This window comes from Camelina sativa, chromosome 6, assembly GCF_000633955.1.
Source record: "Camelina sativa cultivar DH55 chromosome 6, Cs, whole genome shotgun sequence".
NCBI lineage: Eukaryota > Viridiplantae > Streptophyta > Magnoliopsida > Brassicales > Brassicaceae > Camelina > Camelina sativa.
This window is the reverse complement of record NC_025690.1, coordinates 20,304,219-20,321,679: the sequence shown is the minus strand read 5'-3', so window position 1 is coordinate 20,321,679 and position 17,461 is coordinate 20,304,219. Positions and strand designations below refer to the sequence as shown.

Genomic DNA, 17,461 nt, shown 5'->3' with positions numbered 1-17,461 from the left:
TAGTATCAAAATGAAACCTACCAAGGGGGGCTTTTATATGGCAGTAAGGTTTTGAAATTTTACCAATTATTTTACAAACATGCTCAGCAGAAGTAAATTGTCGCATTCAAAAAAAAGAAAAAGAGTAAAAGTAAATTAGGGATTTTGAATGTTCACGTTTGGCTTTGGGATTGTAGGAGTTGTCCAAAATTGGGCATTTTTGACCTTTGATATGCTATCCAATATTTCCAAGGGAGTGATATTTCCGATCACAGTCACTTTCTTTGCAGCAAAATCAATGTTGAAGGATGTTACACCTACAAAGATATCAAATTCATTAGTTATAAAACCATCTTTAGACCAAAACCGATTTTTAAATTAATAGACCAGACCAGCTCTTATAGACAAATATAACCAAATCAAAGTGAGCCAAAAAGAGTAATTTGGAATCAAATCTAGTTCTCTGGTTTCATACTCCAAATCCGGGCCAATAATATATTTTTGTATATTGTTCATATATTATCTAAACCGGAACCTTTTGAAATTTAACCGATACTTAAGCCAAAAGAGGAATTTAAGAATGGCATTTAATCACCTTGCATTCTGGCCAAGTGTTTCCTTACTTTGCCTTCACAGCCTCTGCAGTGGAGAGACACTTTGAGAACAACGAGCTGCTGCTTCACATAAATGCAACTCTAATCATCATCACACTTGTCACCATTTATTTGCATTTATGCCACTCATATTATTTTAACGTAACAACAAAACAACTTACCTGGTCTGAATCACCAGTATCACAAGTAGTCTTCTTCTCCTCCGTCAAAGTTTTGTTTTCGTCAGCAGGAGCTACTACAGCTTCAACCGTCTTAACCGGATCCTGAACCGCAGAACCCCCGGAAATAGAATCCGGGTCGGATCCCAAAAGAAACCTCGTAGAACCCACAGGGTTGTTGATTAAGTCACATGCAGATCTCGCAACACAGCTGAAACTCTTCCTCGCTAGGCTGATATCACTGGTGATGAGCTTCAGCAACGCAGCTGCTCCGCCGCCACCGCCGGTACTTCTCCGTCCAGTGAAGCTCCTCCTGCCTTTATAGATCTCTAGCTTTTTGTTACTGATCTCTCCGTCTTCGGCGCCGGAAGGAGGTAGTTTTATGAAGTCGTCGGCGAATGATCTCCGGGGATCTTTAATGATAGGATTGTGACGGTCTATAGCTCGGCCGCTTGTTCGTTCATCGTCGACGGTGGTGGTTTGTTTCTGAACGTGGTCCATGCTTGAACATATGGCTGTCGATGCTTGCGAAGCACAGAACATACGTCCCTTCATTATATGGAGAATTAAAGAGAGCTCAAGAAGTGACAGTATGTGAACAAATCTTGATGATGAGAGTGGTAATATGTATATGATTGAAGATGTTAGTACTCGTATATAGAGAGAGAAGTGGGTCGGAACAAAGACAAAGAAAATGATATTAAAATCCCAAAGTCTATGTTTTCATTGATTTTGATCACGAAGTCTGTGTTTGGAGGAATAAAACACTAACTATTGGATTGGAGGAATAAAACACTAACTATTTGTTGACTTCAAAATAAATCCCAAACTTTCATTGACTCAGCCAATTGAGGCACCACGTTAAGTGGTCAAACGGAGCAATTAAATGGAGTTAATTATCCATTAACGGTTTCCGTTTACAACAAAAACGACGTCGGTTTATTTATCTCTAAAACCCGACAAATCCTAATCGATTTCTCATTTCCCCCAATTGACAAACCTTAATCGATTTCAATTATCCCAAATCAGAAACCCTAATCGATTCATCAATGACTCTGAGAAAGAAGATTGCTACTCGTCGTCCTAAACGGAAGAAGCCTAATAATGCTGGCGAATCCTCTGCTCAAGAGTCTACTGCTCACGGTTCAATTGCTCTTGAGTCGACTGCTTCTGGTTTGAACGCTCTCAAGTCGACTGTTCCCGAATTGGCCGGCGGGGTAAGTACTGCAATTATTCCGTATAATTCTAGTCCCTTAAGTGAGTCTATTCCTTTAGAAGAGCGTGATTGTTGTCCCTTTGAAGAATTTGATGTCGTTAGTGGAGATGATTGTGAGGTTGGTGGCGACGAAGATTGTGATGATATTGGGTACGAAGCTGGTGTCGAAGAAGACTTCAACGGAGAGGAAGATGATAATCAGGGGAATGGAAATGGAAACCAAGTAATTGTAGAGGAAGATGGTAACCGTGTTGGTGTAGAAGAAGAATTCTACGAGGACTTCGAAGCAGAGTTTGGAGAGGCTGCGAGAGAAGAGAAAGACGAGACTGATAACGACAGTGGAGCTGATATCTTTGATGACGAGAAGATTCCAGATCCTTTGTCACAAAGTGAAGACGAAGATAATGGCCAAGGTGATGAACATGTGGAATCTGAAGATCCAGAAGTGTTACTCGAATTGGGGAAAACTTTTAGCTCACCAGAGGAATTCAAGATAGCTGTTTTGAGGTATTCTCTAAAGACTAGATACGACATTAAGTTGTATAGATCGCAGGCTTTGAAGATTGGTGCAAAATGTGCTAATACCGATCATAAGGTGAAGTGTTTGTGGAGATGTTACTGCTCATACAATAAGAAGAAACACAATAAGTAAATCAAGGTATATGAGAATAAGCATGTATGTATGAGATCGGGTTTTAGTCATATGTTAAAACGAGGAACGATAACTTGGTTATTTGCGGATAGGTTGAGACAGAATCCAAAGATCCGACCAAGAGAGATGGCTGCAAAGATTAAGAGAGAACTCAATCTAGAAGTTAGTGAAGAACAATGTTCTAAGGCTAAGTCAAGAGTGAGGCAAGAAGCAAAGGCTGGTCATCAAGAGCATTTCTCACGGATATGGGATTACCAAGCAGAGATTTTGCGATCAAATCCAGGATCAATTTTTGAGATAGAGAATATTCCTGGTCCTACAGTTGGGAGCATACAAAGGTTCTATAGGTTATTTGTGTGTTTTCAATCACAAAGGAGTTTTTGGAAGCGGACATGTAGACCCAATGAAGTAGAGAGTAACTTCATAAACCATTTGATGCCGTTAGTGGAGATGATTGTGAGGTTGGTGACGACGAAGATTGTGATGATATTGGGTATGAAGCTGGTGTCGAAGAAGACTTCAACGGAGAGGAAGATGATAATCAGGGGAATGGAAATGGAAACCAAGTAATTGTAGAGGAAGATGGTAACCGTGTTGGTGTAGAAGAAGAATTCTGCGAGGACTTCGAAGCAGAGTTTGGAGAGGCTGCGAGAGAAGAGAAAGACGAGACTGATAACGACAGTGGAGATTATATCTTCGATGACGAGAAGATTCCAGATCCTTTGTCACAAAGTGAAGACGAAGATAATGGCCAAGGTGATGAACATGTGGAATCTGAAGATCCAAAAGTGTTACTCGAATTGGGAAAAACTTTTAGCTCACCAGAGGAATTCAAGATAGCTGTTTTGAGGTATTCTCTGAAGACTAGATACGACATTAAGTTGTATAGATCGCAGGCTTTGAAGATTGGTGCAAAATGTGCTAATACCGATCCTAAGGTGAAGTGTTTGTGGAGATGTTACTGCTCATACAATAAGAAGAAACACAATATGCAAATCAAGGTATATGAGAATAAGCATGTATGTGTGAGATCGGGTTTTAGTCATATGTTAAAGCGAGGAACGATAACTTGGTTATTTGCGGATAGGTTGAGACAGAATCCAAAGATCCGACCAAGAGAGATGGCTGCAGAGATTAAGAGAGAACTCAATCTAGAAGTTAGAGAAGAACAATGTTCTAAGGCTAAGTCAAGAGTGAGGCAAAAAGCAAAGGCTGGTCATCAAGAGCATTTCTCACGGATATGGGATTACCAAGTAGAGATTTTGCGATCAAATCCAGGATCAATTTTTGAGATAGAGAATATTCCTGGTCCTACAGTTGGGAGCTTACAAAGGTTCTATAGGTTATTTGTGTGTTTTCAATCACAAAGGAGTTCTTGGAAGCGGACATGTAGACCCATCATAGGAGTAGATGGTGCATTTCTGAAATGGAACATCAAGGGACATCTATTGGCTGCTGTTGGAAGAGATGGAGACAATAGGATAGTTCCACTTGCTTGGGCAGTGGTTGAGATCGAGAATGATGACAATTGGGATTGCTTTATGAAGTTACTCTCTACTTCATTGGGTCTTGAGGGAAGACAAATAGCTATCATTTCTGACAAACAATCGGTTAGTTAAAGGCATACTTTAAATTATTATGTTATCATCACATCAATCATATTAATTTATTATGTTTCATTGATTTGCAGGGTCTTGTTAAAGCCATCAAGAACGTTCTCCCACAAGCTGAGCATCGTCTTTGTGCTAAACATATTATGGAGAATTGGAAGAGAGACAGTCATGATTTAGAACTACAACATCTGTTCTGGAAGATTGCGCGAAGCTACACCACATGACAGTATCGTAAACATATGGAGGCATTAGAGAACTATAATCCAGGTGCATTTAATTCTCTACTACGCACCAATCCGATGACATGGTCTAGAGCCTTCTTCAGGTTAGGTTCCCATTGCAATGATAACCTTAACAACCTTAGTGAGTCTTTTAATAGAACCATACGCCAAGCTAGGAGGAAGCCGTTACTAGAGATGCTTGAGGATATTAGGAGGCAATGTATGGTGCGGAATGAGAAGAGGTACATAATTGCTGGAAGGTTGCAGACAAGGTTCACAAAGAGAGCTCATTTAGAGATAGAGAATATGATAGCAGGATCTCAGTTTTGCCTCAGAAGCATGACTAGGCACAATCAACATGAGGTCCAATTGGGAGATGAAACTTATTCTGTGGACATGAATGCGCTTAAATGTGGATGCGTAAAGTGGCAGATGACAGGTATTCCTTGTGTCCATGCTGCTTCTATGATCATAGGTAGGAGACAGAAAGTTGAAGATTATGTTGTTGACTGGTACACAACAAGATTGTGGCGTTAAACATATAGAGATGGTATTCACCCTGTCCAAGGTCAGAACGAATTGCCTAGAATGAATAGATTAGGAGTCTTGCCACCACCTTGGAGAAAAGGAAATCCGGGTTGACCAAATAACCATGCGAGGAGGAAAGGTAGGTATGAAATTGCCTCTTCATCAAGCAACACAAGACTTTCACGCAATGGAAGAGTCATGACTTGTAGTAACTGCAAACAAGAAGGACACAATAGGCTATCTTGTACAAATCCGACAGTTGAAGCTCCAGCTGCAAGACCAAGAGGTCGACCAAGGAAGAATCAGGTTTGATGCTTTTGTTTATCTTGTATTATGAGACTTAACACCATGGAAGAAACCGTTAAACATAAACGTATTTTTGAAACAGGAACCAAGGAACGCATTGTTTGGCCAAGGGGGATCACAACCATCTACACACGGTTTATCACAACCAGTTTCTCCAGGAGTATCCATGCTACCTACACATGGTTCATCACAGACAGTTTCTCAAGGAGTATCCATGCCACCTACACACGGTTCATCACAGCCAGCTACACAAGGAGGATCACTACCAGCTTAACAAGGAGGATCACTACCAGCTTCCCAAAGAGGACCACAACCATCCTCACAAAGGAAGAAGAGACAAAGGAAGCAATCAACACAGGAGAGGGCATCAACATCAACACAGTGGGAACCTCCTCAAGCTCCACAGCGTGAACAAGGACTAGGAGGCTGGAGATCATGGTTTGAATGCTCAAGCTAGAATGTATGACAGGACATGGTGTAGTTTTTTTTGTTGTTGTGTTTGGTCAATTACCTTTCATGTTTGTTGCGGTCTAACATGGATTTGTAATCTTTTGTTGTCAAAACGATTAGTTTTCTTTTGTTGTATGCCTACTTTAATATTTAAGACTTAAGACTTCCATTCACAAATCAACACCAACATACGCACAAGAGCATTTGTCATCAACACCAACAAGAGCATTTGTCATTAACGAACAAGAGGAAGATGCATTACACACACTAATAACCAAGAGCAAACGAACCAAAGTTTGTTTGCTTTGCTTTAACAACCACTAGGTAAGCAATGCCAACTGATACAAAACAAAGATAAACGAAACACACTTTCAACCACTTTGTAAACTTGCGGATTTCCATTTTGCTCCATAATGCTTCTTCTTTCAAGTCTTGTAAAGCACCAATCAAATCATTAACCTCCGTTTTTGTTTTCACAATCTCATTGGCCATAATTCCTAGTTTTGGTAATGCATCTTGAACTTCCTCATACACAACATCCTCCACCCACTTAAACAAGTGACTCTGTTGCAAAAACAAACACCATTACTTACCATTGCATAGATAATCAACATAGAATTTTTTAGTGACTGCTTACATCTCTTTTATTTGTCCACGAGCTAGGACCCCTTTTTGTTATACACCTGAAGAACGGTCGACCAGGATTCTCTTCAGTTCTTGATATAAAGATCATTACACCGGCTCCACAAACACACTTCGATGGCACTCCACGGTCGAACCCAGCTACTACCGATGTCTCTGAGCTAGAACTCATCACGTCAACTCGAAGAAGAAGAGAGAAATCGAAGAAGAGAGATAAATCGAATAAGAGAGATAAATTGAACAATCGGGATAATTGAAGTTGGGGGAAATGAGAAATTAGGGTTTGTCAATTGAGGGAAATGAGAAATCGATTCTCAATTTAGGGGTTTTCGAGATAAATAAACTGGCGTCGTTTTGTTGTAAACGAAAACCGTTAACGGATAACTAATTCCGTTTAATTGCTCTGTTTGATCACTTAACGTGGTGCCTCGAATGGCTGAGTCAACGAAAGTTTGGGATTTATTTTGAAGTCAACAGCTAGTTAGTGTTTTATTCCTCCAAACATAGACTTCGTGATTAAAATCAACGAAAATATAGATTTGAGAATTTTAATGACATTTTTTTCTGTGATAAAGAGTTCTTTGTCCATATATGTAATAAGTTTGTTGAGGTGGCGTTTGTAATTTTACTCTTACATTTTGTCTTTTTAAAATATCTAGGCGACTCTATGCAAAAGTTAATTTACTCTTGCATTTTGTAGTTTTAGTAAATTAGTTAGTTTATAAGTTCGTCGATTTCTGCCACTCTCAATATACTTATAAGCAAAAGTTTACTTATAAGCAAAAGTTTACTAAAACTATATCTTTCTCTTTTTTTTTGGAATTTTATGTATAAAGTCTAAGAGACAAGACATGGTTACAAACTTACAAATATGAAAAGAAACAATAAGACTGTTGTATAACTTTGCTATATATAATTGGATTTTTAAACGGATACCAATCACGGATCACACTAGCTATACACTTTCAAGTCTTAACCATATCATTGGATCCCTTGATATCAAAAGTACAAATACGTCTTGGAACATAGTTGTACAGTATAACCAAAGCATACATTATCTCAAAGTTAAAGGTTCTTAGAATTATTTTGTAGTTGTATTGTATAATTCTTTGAAAATTTACGATATTATAAACAATGCAAGTGCATCTTCAACTTCATAATTATTTTATACTTCCAAATTCCAATGCTACTTATATAGTATTCGAAGGTTAGCTAGCTAGTTCCATGTCATGATGATATGATCTTTACTCCGAACCACAACTTGGGGATAGTAAATTACTTTTCATGTGGGAGTTTAGAAGGTGTCCCTTTTGTTTTTCCACCACAAGAAAAAGATAACAAAATCAATATCATTAAGAAAAACCTTATACTATCTGAGAAAAACGTTATATATTAACAGAATACTTAAAAAAATACGTTTTCTCCTAAAGTGTTTTTTCATTAGTTGTAAATAAATTGCATGCTCACTGGGTCCCTGTCACTGGATGAAGATGTTGGGCATGGACCGTGTGGGGCATCATCATCCTTCACGAGGATTTTGTTTTCTAATTCGAAATCTTACTTCACCTATCTTCTTTACTAATCTATTAGTTTTTTTTATTCCAAATGAAACACTGTTAACTGTGTCAGAGAGGGTAACGGTCGAAAAAAAAAACAGATATATAATGTTGAGAAAAAAGTATTAATGGAGCTTTCCTTATAAATGGACAAACGTGATGCTTAAATGTTAGAGCCGGTCAGAGATATTTTGACGATTACCATAATTTATCTATCTTCTTCCTCAACTTTTCACTGATTAAGTAATTTGGATTGTTTATTGAGATCTGACGCAATTGACACGAGGAATATTCTGTGTTGGAGGTACAAATCAAGTGAGGGTGTATCCAGGCTTTTAACCTTTAATTTCTCACTATATTCAAAGTTTAACTCAGTTCAAACCTCCTACGTGATATTAAAAATACTCACTGTCGCGCATAACGTGTAGACAGGGCATATTTATATAGTAGTTTTTTTTGGTCAACATATAGTAGATTACTTTGAAAGAATTACATTGTAGTAACAATTTTATATCAAATATTTTCTATTTTTAAAATCAACAAAACAGTCTAAAATCTAAACTTAAGTTCAATTCCTCAAACATTAAAAGCTAAAAGTCTAAACCTTAAACACAATTAACTCTAAACGACTCAAACCTAAAGAGTAAAGAGTATGTTTTATATCATTAATTTGTTTTTTTTTCTTATCTATCCCTAATATATTTCTAGTTTTATCTTAAATTGAGTCATATATTGATACTAAACTATCATTGTTAAATCCCCTGATGTGTAAAAAGAAAATATATATCCCTTAAGGCTTTGCTGAGTATGGTGGGCTTTATTAATTTGTTAGATACGAGGGTTATTCACAATTTGGGTTAAGCACTAATTAAGGCCCATTGGGCGATTGTGGCTTTCAGGTTCTAATGTTTCAGCCGAAGAGAGCCGCGAAGAAAAAAGAGACTTGCCGATCTCAATTGGGTGTTAGGTGTAACAGAGCCGATCGCTAATATTGGTTGCCTCGTGGTTTCGAAATTTGTAGTTTTTTATTTTATGAAATCATGCGTCCTTGCATTTCTGCATTGAGCAGCTCGATCGTTTACTACGCCTTTCATTAGAGAGCTATACGTTGGATTAATTAAAGTTCCGATAATACTGTATATTGACTTGAGAGCCAAATTTGATATCGTACGTTTATGCATGCATGCTGCTTCAACCTATGATCAGATTTTGAAGTTAAGTGTATTATAATGATGATCTCGAGGCAAATCTGGTCAATTTTGCATAATAATTTGTAATTTTTGTTAATGTAGTAAGTTAGTAAGATACTAACTGTAATCTCTCACCTATTTGCAAACAGCTCACAAAGAAGCAGGTTTGCTTTACTTGTGATTGTAACGTACAGACTTGTTTGGTAAGCATTTCAATCACACTACTATCTATATTCATGCACGTTGTTGGTTCTCTTCTTTTGGATGCCTTATTGATTCAAGATAATATTTTCGGCAAACTGATGTGACATTAGACATCGTGTTACTTTTCATCTATGTCGTCTCTCTGTCCTTGCCAAAACATACAAAAGTAAGCTGATCATTTGGATGATGTTTACCAAATTTTTCTCCGAAATGGCACCAGTTCTGTAGACATTGGTTTCTGCTTTTGTCCCCATCACATCCCTTCTTGAGGAATGTTTCAACATGCATTATTAAAGACCAAATGATAGAATTCGAAAGAGGTGTCCTTTCTTACGCTAAATTACGTTATTATAAGTAAGTTAACCCCACTACATATGTTCATTGCAACTGTATAAATTTGATCTTGTCCAACTCTTTTCTACAGGAATTTGACTAACTAAGAGACGTCAACATTAGAATTCTTATCTAATGGGCATATTCAGTGTTTACTATCCAGCTTAGAGGATAACAAAGAAATGGACATCTTATGATTGTAATCCATATTCAATGTTTTTTCTTTGGTTAGGTGTGTTGGGTCGGGACTCTAGACAAAAGCTACAGTAACAGACGGAGCAATCCATTAGAGTGGAAAAAGCTTGCCGGATTAGGGAAGAAGACAAGCTATCCACAGACAAGTTGGTGGTCCGAAAAGTACTCATACCTTGCTTCTCATTACGAAATGCCCTCTCTCTTTTTGTCACTGTCTCTCTGTCTTCGCCTATTTGCTTCCAGTATTTTTTACGAGGTCCCGTTAACTTGTGGTCTCATTGCACATCACATATTAATATCTCACATATGTGGCTCGTATTTGATCTAAAGGTTATGAGAATGGATGATTGAGAAGCAGAAACATAATAAGAAATTTTCTATAAGTGACATGGATTTTAGTAGTTAGAGTTTACTGTTTAGAGAGTGGAGAAGTGTATAAACAGTTAAAACCAGTTACGTGGGTTCCACGTTGCAGACATGATTGATCTTCTTCCTTTATTTCCATTTTAGTTGGAGACACAGGATAACTCTTTTTGAGTCTTAGCTTTTCTGAAATGTCCCTAAAATATATTAATTTATCAATTGTAGTTTCAATGAGTCTGTGTCACATGTTTGAATCTTGTAATTTTTTTTTAATTGTACCAATAGACTGACAAGATTTAGTCGTCGATGGGTCAACGAAACTGTGGAAAAGCTCACTTCATCTTCTGATTCCTGTTGTAGATCATGTGGATTTTTGGACTTAACTACGAGGGGAACAGTTTACTGATATGCAGGGGCACGAATAAGACTTTACTATAATATATATGAAGTTGATAATGTTAGAATGGTACAAATACGATGCATATTTGTTCTTAGCTTTAGTGTTGTTTTATTTTTGCCAACATACAATTTCGAAATATTTTTGATAAACGTGTAATGATATGACCATGGTATAATTTTCTGCTTAACTTTTACGGTTTTCGATTTAGATTTTAAGACTAATCGATCTTGAGGACATGGAACTAGTAGTAGTAGTAGCACATAATCACTAGGTTGGTAGTCAAATTTAGGTGGCCTTTTTTACAAAAATAAATCAATAAGAAGTTTTTTCTTTCTTCTAATTAAAACAAATAAAGAGTTGTCGATTTGATTATATACAGAAAGTAAATACAAACTTTATTGGTTATATATTCAAAACAAACTTTGAAATTTTGTATCATTTATTATCTTACAATATTATATTAATCTAACAAAAATGTAATACAACACCTTTCATATATATATATATATATATATATTTGTATCTGCTTTTATCAAACACAAAAAAATTATATAAAAAGTCTTTGTTAATACATGTAACTTAGAAAATGCACTAGTAATCTACTATTCTCACCGACTTGAGTTGACTGGCATGCTCATATGTCAATGTCGCCTAACTAGCATGACTATATTCGAAGTCTCCAGTGGATTGGATCATAGGTTGTTTAAAATCCAATTAGAGTGGATTGGATGTTGTTTAAAAGCCACTTAGACTAGCAAACAAAAAAAAGATTAAGGGAAAACGTACTAGGATTGGAAATTTTAATTATTACTACTTATGTAACAAAGAAAATGGGCAGAAAGAAAATTACCTTGATCGTTCTTGAAATAGATTGGATTTTTTTTTTGGTAGTGGAAATAGAGTGGGTTTTAATTATAGAGAAAGATAAAACAGATCTTTTTATTTTATTTTTGTAGGTTCAATAGAACCAATAAACTATAGAAAAAAAAAACTTAGTAAAATAAATAACAATTTAAGTTTGTTGTTTCAATAGATCTTTTCTAGGTATTATTTTTACTGTTTTGAGTTTGTTGTTGATAAATAATTAGTTAGTCCCATTTTAAAAACAATTTAAGTTTATGTTTTCAATAATCACAAGCTACTTTAAATCATTACTTTTATGTAAATTAATCAAATCAATGACATATTTATAAGCTTAACTTTTTTTTATGCATGGAAAACGAAAGCTACACACTTTCATGCAGCTGACACTCATCATGCTTCCCATGGACTCTTAAAAGATTTTCAACAGAGATTTTTTCCCTCCACGCGGATTTATATTAGTTTATTTAACTAATCGAAACAGTACTATATGTTTTTTTTTTTTAAATGTGTTTTTCTTTGCTAAAAGTGTATAGACTGCTATTTATTTTGTTATCCTTTTTTTATTAGTTCATTAATTAAGCATTCAAATTAGTATTTTACAAGATTTTTGTGTAGTTACTTTTTATTTTATTTTTCATCAGAGCTTTATGTTCTGAACGCATATTGTTGTTGAGATTTGTGAAGCTGCTGTAAGATTTTTGTAACTCACAACTAAATTTGTCCAACTCTGCGTACTCAATTTCGACTTTATCCAACATTACAAAACTATATTTACAACCACTTGATATTATTCATGCATTCCCATCACTATTTCAATTCTTTAAATTTTTAAAAAATTATCTGTAAGTAGATATAGTATAATTATTATATTTTATAGAAATTTCAACATTAAAACCAAAATGAGTAGATGTATTGTTATTGTCACTGTAGATTCCAAAACAAAATGCAAAACCAAAAAAAAAAGACACTTTATTATCTATAAACAAATATATTTAAGTGCTTGCATTCACTGCTCAAATATTTCTCATCCAAAATCTTACACTATCTAATGTATGGTTTTGAATAAATCGAATAAATCATAATGGGACCATATATCTCTTGTAGTGATAAACTTCAAGAAGCTCATAATCATTGAAATTTTATTTTTGGAATATTTTTATGAAAAGATACTTTTGAGTTATTCCTTTTTTGTTTGTGGGGTTCTACATATATGAGATTTATATGAATGTAAAAGTTGGACCCCAAAACAAATGGGCCTAAATTCGCTTTTCTTCTAATATCTTTACTTACTATACAATTTAAATATAAGAAATACCATATTGACCAATTGTTATTTTGCATGGTATCCCTATGATTACAAATTTGGTTGGGAAAATATAATTCTTTTTAGGTTTGACGTAATATACAAACCTGTAGTTTTAATACATATAAAAAGGCACCTCCCTGAGAGAGAGAGAGAGAGAGAGAGAGAGAGAGATAGAGAGGATCCTCACTATTGCTGTAAAGTCCCTTTTATTCAGTTTGCTTCGTCATTTTTCTTTTGGGTCTACTCAATTTTTTTTTTTTTTGGCTTAAGAGAGAAATTGTAACTCATAGTTTCACCAAAGTTTTAACTTTGTGTATATTAGGAAATACGTAATAATTTGAAATTAGTGGAGAAACCTGAATTTTAATGAACATAAGAAGTTATGAAGTGAAAAAAAATTGCTACGTACCACGTAATTAAATAGATTGGAACTGTATTCCTTACGAAATTCGAGTTTTTATAATACGGTGTTGCCAACGCTATAAATGTTTAAATATTCTAACATACTGTATTGGAGACACTTCAGTCTAATAATTTATTCCACAAGTGAAAATCTGCTTTACATACTTTAAGCCTTGATATTAAATCAAAATTAAAGTTAAAATTATGGGTTTAATACTAAAACCAAAGTCATGCCACTTAAACCAAATTAAATTAATACATCCAAGTTGTATCCTCTTACTTTACTACCTCAATTTCTTTTGATATAATTTTGTAACTGATTTTACTATTTGATTGACATTTTTCTCCAATTTTATATATTTCTTAACAACTCAGTCATTATATTTTGCTGGTGTTACTTGTTGATTTGTCAATAATATGCATCATACTAGATCTAAATATAATAATGATATTTAATTTACACAAACCATTATACCGTAAGTTTTGGTACAAGGTATAAATTAATTCTTAATTTTATTAACAGCTTATAAAAATAAAATAAAATAAAAAAATCGTAGTAAATGCCACAAACTAGTGACATGTGATCATCTCCTCTAGGCTCTACTAGCTGATGAGCTGCATAAATGCAAAAAGTCTTACGAGTTTAGTACCATAGAACAACACGAGATTACTATTGTTAGCATATATAGCAACACAATCTGCATACGAAAATGAGATCGTTGTAAAATGTAAATGGATCCAGTGAATTGAAAATTCGTTCAACCAGTACAACACTTTGATGTGTACTAAAATCTTCAACTGCGTCATGTCAAGTGTCATAAAAGCATATTGACGGAACAAAATCTACATCTACTGATAACAATAACGCAACAAAATAATGGTTCAAAGTCAAACACGATTAACGTTGTATGGAACGCTATTTTAAAATAACATTACTAATGAGTAATGACTATCAGTATTTTAACTACTACTGTAGTTAATACTTAATACTTTACTTAAAGAATCAAACTACAAAAACTAGATACTATTATTACTAGTTTGTTACTAGTTGGCTTTCACCAATATTTAAAATCGGCGGTCAAAAGTATCCCGTTTTAACTATTGGTCAACAAGAAGCCTGTAAATATTTTGTAGCTAGACAATCAATACTATAAATTTTGTTTTGACTTTTTTTTTGTTTTAAGTCATTACCTATTGAAAAAAATAAATAAGTGCTCTGTTCACAAACTAAGTTTAAACCCAAGAACCTTGAAATCAGTAATTTTTGTAGCATTAACATTATAACACATAAAGAAACCTCGAATTCAGCAAACTTCTAAAACAAAAAGGCACACAAAAGAATCTAAAAATTACAAAAGTAAAAAAAAAAAAAAACATCAGAGTAGAAGAAAAAAGTTATATTTTTCGAACTTTTTTATATGTCCTTCTTTTTTTTTTGGAATGAGAGAATCAGAGAGAGCGTTTGTCACAGATCTGAGAATCTCAATCCCTATCAAGGTCACCACAAGTAGAAACAGAGGTTCTTGAAGAACAGAGCTCAGATTCAGCCACATTGCTCTTTCTAGTTGTAAATGATTGCTTACAATGCTCTATCGCTCCTTCGATGGAGTTATCACTCGCGTTACTGCTTCTCATCAGTGTCTGCAGATCCAACGACCCGTTTGATCCAAAACTGAACGAAGACGACAACGACGAAGCAGACGAAGAGGAAGAAGAAGATGTTGAACACTTGGCTTGAGAATGTCTCTGTATCACACCTGAGAACGATCTCCTATGAATCAATTGAGGATTCTGATCACTGTTCACAAATGGGTTCTTCTTCTTTCTTGAGGTTTTAGAAGGCTCAGTTTTGAATCTTGGGTTGATCTCTGATGAATCTGAGCACCCTGGTTTCGAGAACAGAGCTCTTAGGTAAGCGCTTGAGGCTTTGAGCTTTTGTGTTATCGATGACTGTTTGATCTTTTTGCTCCAACTGTTTCCGAGATGGTTCTCGTTGTTGTCTATGAATCTCTTGAGCTCTGTCGATATCTCAAAGTAGCATTGCTCGTCTTGGCCGATCTCGCTGCTACTAAACCTCCTTGGCGAGGAAGATACGGCTGCGGTGGCGCGTGGAGAGATTGGAGTATCTGTTGTTACTGCGGCAGAGGAGGAGGAAGCGAGAAGAAGCTTCTGTACCATTTTGAGACGAGGGGGGAGATGAAGAGGTAGGAGTTGACCTTTGTAGAAAAGCTCATCCGCAGGAGATGTGGTTGATTCGCCGGAAGCTACGGCGGTGGAGCACATTTGAAACTCGAACTCTCGGCTTTGCGGCGGCGGCGGGGAGGAGGTGACGTTGAAGGTGAAGAAGCTTGAGGAAGACGGACAAGAAGAAGAAGAAGAAGAGAGATTGACCTCCAAGTCAATGTAACCATCATCATCACCATCGTTAGACATAACATGTGTTCTTGATTCTGATTCATGCAAATCCATGTCTTTCTTTAATTATGTTAAAGATTGTGTATGTATCTGTGTCTGTGTGTGTATATATATTTCTCTCTGTGGTTTTACTTCTTTACTTACTTCTAGGGACTGAGAGAACTGAGAAGAGGGAAAGAGCATCTTTTAAAGTGATCTTTTCTTTCATTTTATTTTCTTTTATTTTTAAAAAAATAAATGCCTATGTGGCTACTACTACACCTTTTTCTGTTAATTTTATAATAGTTGATTGTTTTTTTTTATCATATTAATTTGTAGACAAGAAAAAGATTTGTATTTATACATCCAAATTATGTAATTATTTATTTTTCCTTTTAAAAGATTTGTCTAGGGACACCAATTTGTCTAGAGGGTTCCCTTATTTTTGATACTACGATGTATGATCCCGCAAGTTTACTGTTTACCGTTGGAGCGTGTGAATTTGCATTGGTTATTTCATTTTTTTTTTTTACTACATGCATGATTGATTTGATGGCCTTATTATAATAGAGAGGAAGGCAGTAAGCCAGTAAAATATTAATGGAGGTGTATGCTCTTATTTATATACAAATTTAAATGATCAACGAAATGACTAGATAAGTAGATATAAACTTATAAACAAATATTTTATTTTATATTCATTTAAATAATTAAATCGACTAATGAGTTTGTGGATCTATTTTGAAGTCTCCAATATAGATTATGTTCCCATTCCTCGTACTCATGTTTGCCCTTCGAAACCTTTAAACTGTTTTTTTCGATTTTATTAGTTCTCGATAAAATACCCATTTTGCAAGTAACTTCACCAATCTCAACTTGAATTTGTCCACCGTGATCCAAGATTACTAAACCTAAAATATTCCATTTACGTCCAAGATACATAGATTTAGATCTAAATTACTAAAAGATCTTATACAAAAGGATTAATTATACTAACTTCACTAATTTCTATGTTTTTTTGTTCGTTGATATTTCACTCTAAACCTAAAATTCCACAACCACGAACAAACTTGAACACTACTAATTTAGTAATTTGTACAGGGAATATACATACTAACATGTGAATGACAATTGTCCCGTGAATAAATTTAAAAGTTTTTTTAAAACCAGCATCGCTCAGCAGCACCACAACACACACGATATCATGATCGTCTGAGTTAATTTATGCTTCTTAACGGTTTCATTTCTGGTTTTGTTTGTTTCTGGTCTGATCAGCAATTATAAGATTCAGCATGAAGACTGAAAGAAAAATCTACTAAAAAGATGATAAAAATGTTTAAATCTTAGAAGAAATAAAAATCGTTATTTTATCCTTACCCTCGTGTCTCATTGGCCACAATAACAACGGTCACGTGAAGTGGTAAAAGAGCACAAACGGTAGATGACAAAAGTCACAATCTTTTCTTACATTATTTACTAATTACTAGACTATATATTTATTTTTTAAATTACAAATTAAATGCAGCATTTTCGTTTCGACATATCAGAAAAGTTTATCTTTTTAATCCAAAAAGGGTAATAATTGTTGCAGGTTGTGGGTAAGTGGATTGTGACTATCATCCCCACACTCCAATACTATATATATTTTTCCAAGTCTTTTCGCTTTCTACTTTCTTTATTCATAATATAATCACATGAAAACATTACTATATGCTTTCCATTTCCTTTTTACCGAGTCACGAATTTAGGAATAAGATCGTTCAAATGATTTATGTACCTTCCCATAAAATTATAACGATAGATAAAGATTAGCATGGTCCATGCGTCGAATTGACATAGACAAATCGACAAATTGGGGGGTTTTTTTTTTTTCTA

General features: G+C 35.0%; 3 protein-coding genes across 4 annotated transcripts; all 3 read right to left on the bottom strand.

Moving 5' to 3' along the window:
• On the bottom strand, positions 1–1,511 carry LOC104792526 (protein SODIUM POTASSIUM ROOT DEFECTIVE 2-like). 2 transcript variants are annotated; one of them, XM_010518704.2, is made up of 3 exons: positions 755–1,511; positions 575–674; positions 1–296 (listed from the first exon to the last, which is right to left on the bottom strand). In XM_010518704.2, the coding sequence occupies exons 1-3, from the start codon at positions 1,304–1,306 to the stop codon at positions 136–138; spliced, it is 813 nt and encodes a 270-aa protein (XP_010517006.1). In that variant the 5' UTR covers positions 1,307–1,511; the 3' UTR covers positions 1–135. The 2 variants fall into 2 exon arrangements, with proteins under 2 accessions (XP_010517006.1, XP_010517007.1); XM_010518705.2 differs by having other exon boundaries at positions 575–653; positions 755–1,503.
• Positions 6,005–6,551, bottom strand: LOC109133365 (uncharacterized protein At1g43920, Chloroplastic-like). Its single transcript, XM_019246407.1, has 2 exons — positions 6,375–6,551; positions 6,005–6,301 (listed from the first exon to the last, which is right to left on the bottom strand). Exons 1-2 carry the CDS (start codon positions 6,549–6,551, stop codon positions 6,005–6,007), a joined length of 474 nt encoding a protein of 157 aa, XP_019101952.1.
• Positions 14,573–15,775, bottom strand: LOC104792525 (probable membrane-associated kinase regulator 3). The gene has a single exon (XM_010518703.2). It carries the CDS (start codon positions 15,659–15,661, stop codon positions 14,675–14,677), a length of 987 nt encoding a protein of 328 aa, XP_010517005.1. The 5' UTR covers positions 15,662–15,775; the 3' UTR covers positions 14,573–14,674.

Coding starts and splice junctions, on each gene's coding strand:
- LOC109133365 (XM_019246407.1), bottom strand. CDS start 6,551: ATGAGTTCTAGCTCAGAGACATCGGTAGTAGCTGGGTTCGACCGTGGA. Junction 6,302..6,374: donor CGTGGACAAATAAAAGAGAT/GTAAGCAGTCAC, acceptor TTTTTGCAACAG/AGTCACTTGTTTAAGTGGGT.
- LOC104792526 (XM_010518704.2), bottom strand. CDS start 1,306: ATGAAGGGACGTATGTTCTGTGCTTCGCAAGCATCGACAGCCATATGT. Junction 675..754: donor ATACTGGTGATTCAGACCAG/GTAAGTTGTTTT, acceptor GATGATGATTAG/AGTTGCATTTATGTGAAGCA. Junction 297..574: donor ACACTTGGCCAGAATGCAAG/GTGATTAAATGC, acceptor ATATCTTTGTAG/GTGTAACATCCTTCAACATT.
- LOC104792525 (XM_010518703.2), bottom strand. CDS start 15,661: ATGGATTTGCATGAATCAGAATCAAGAACACATGTTATGTCTAACGAT.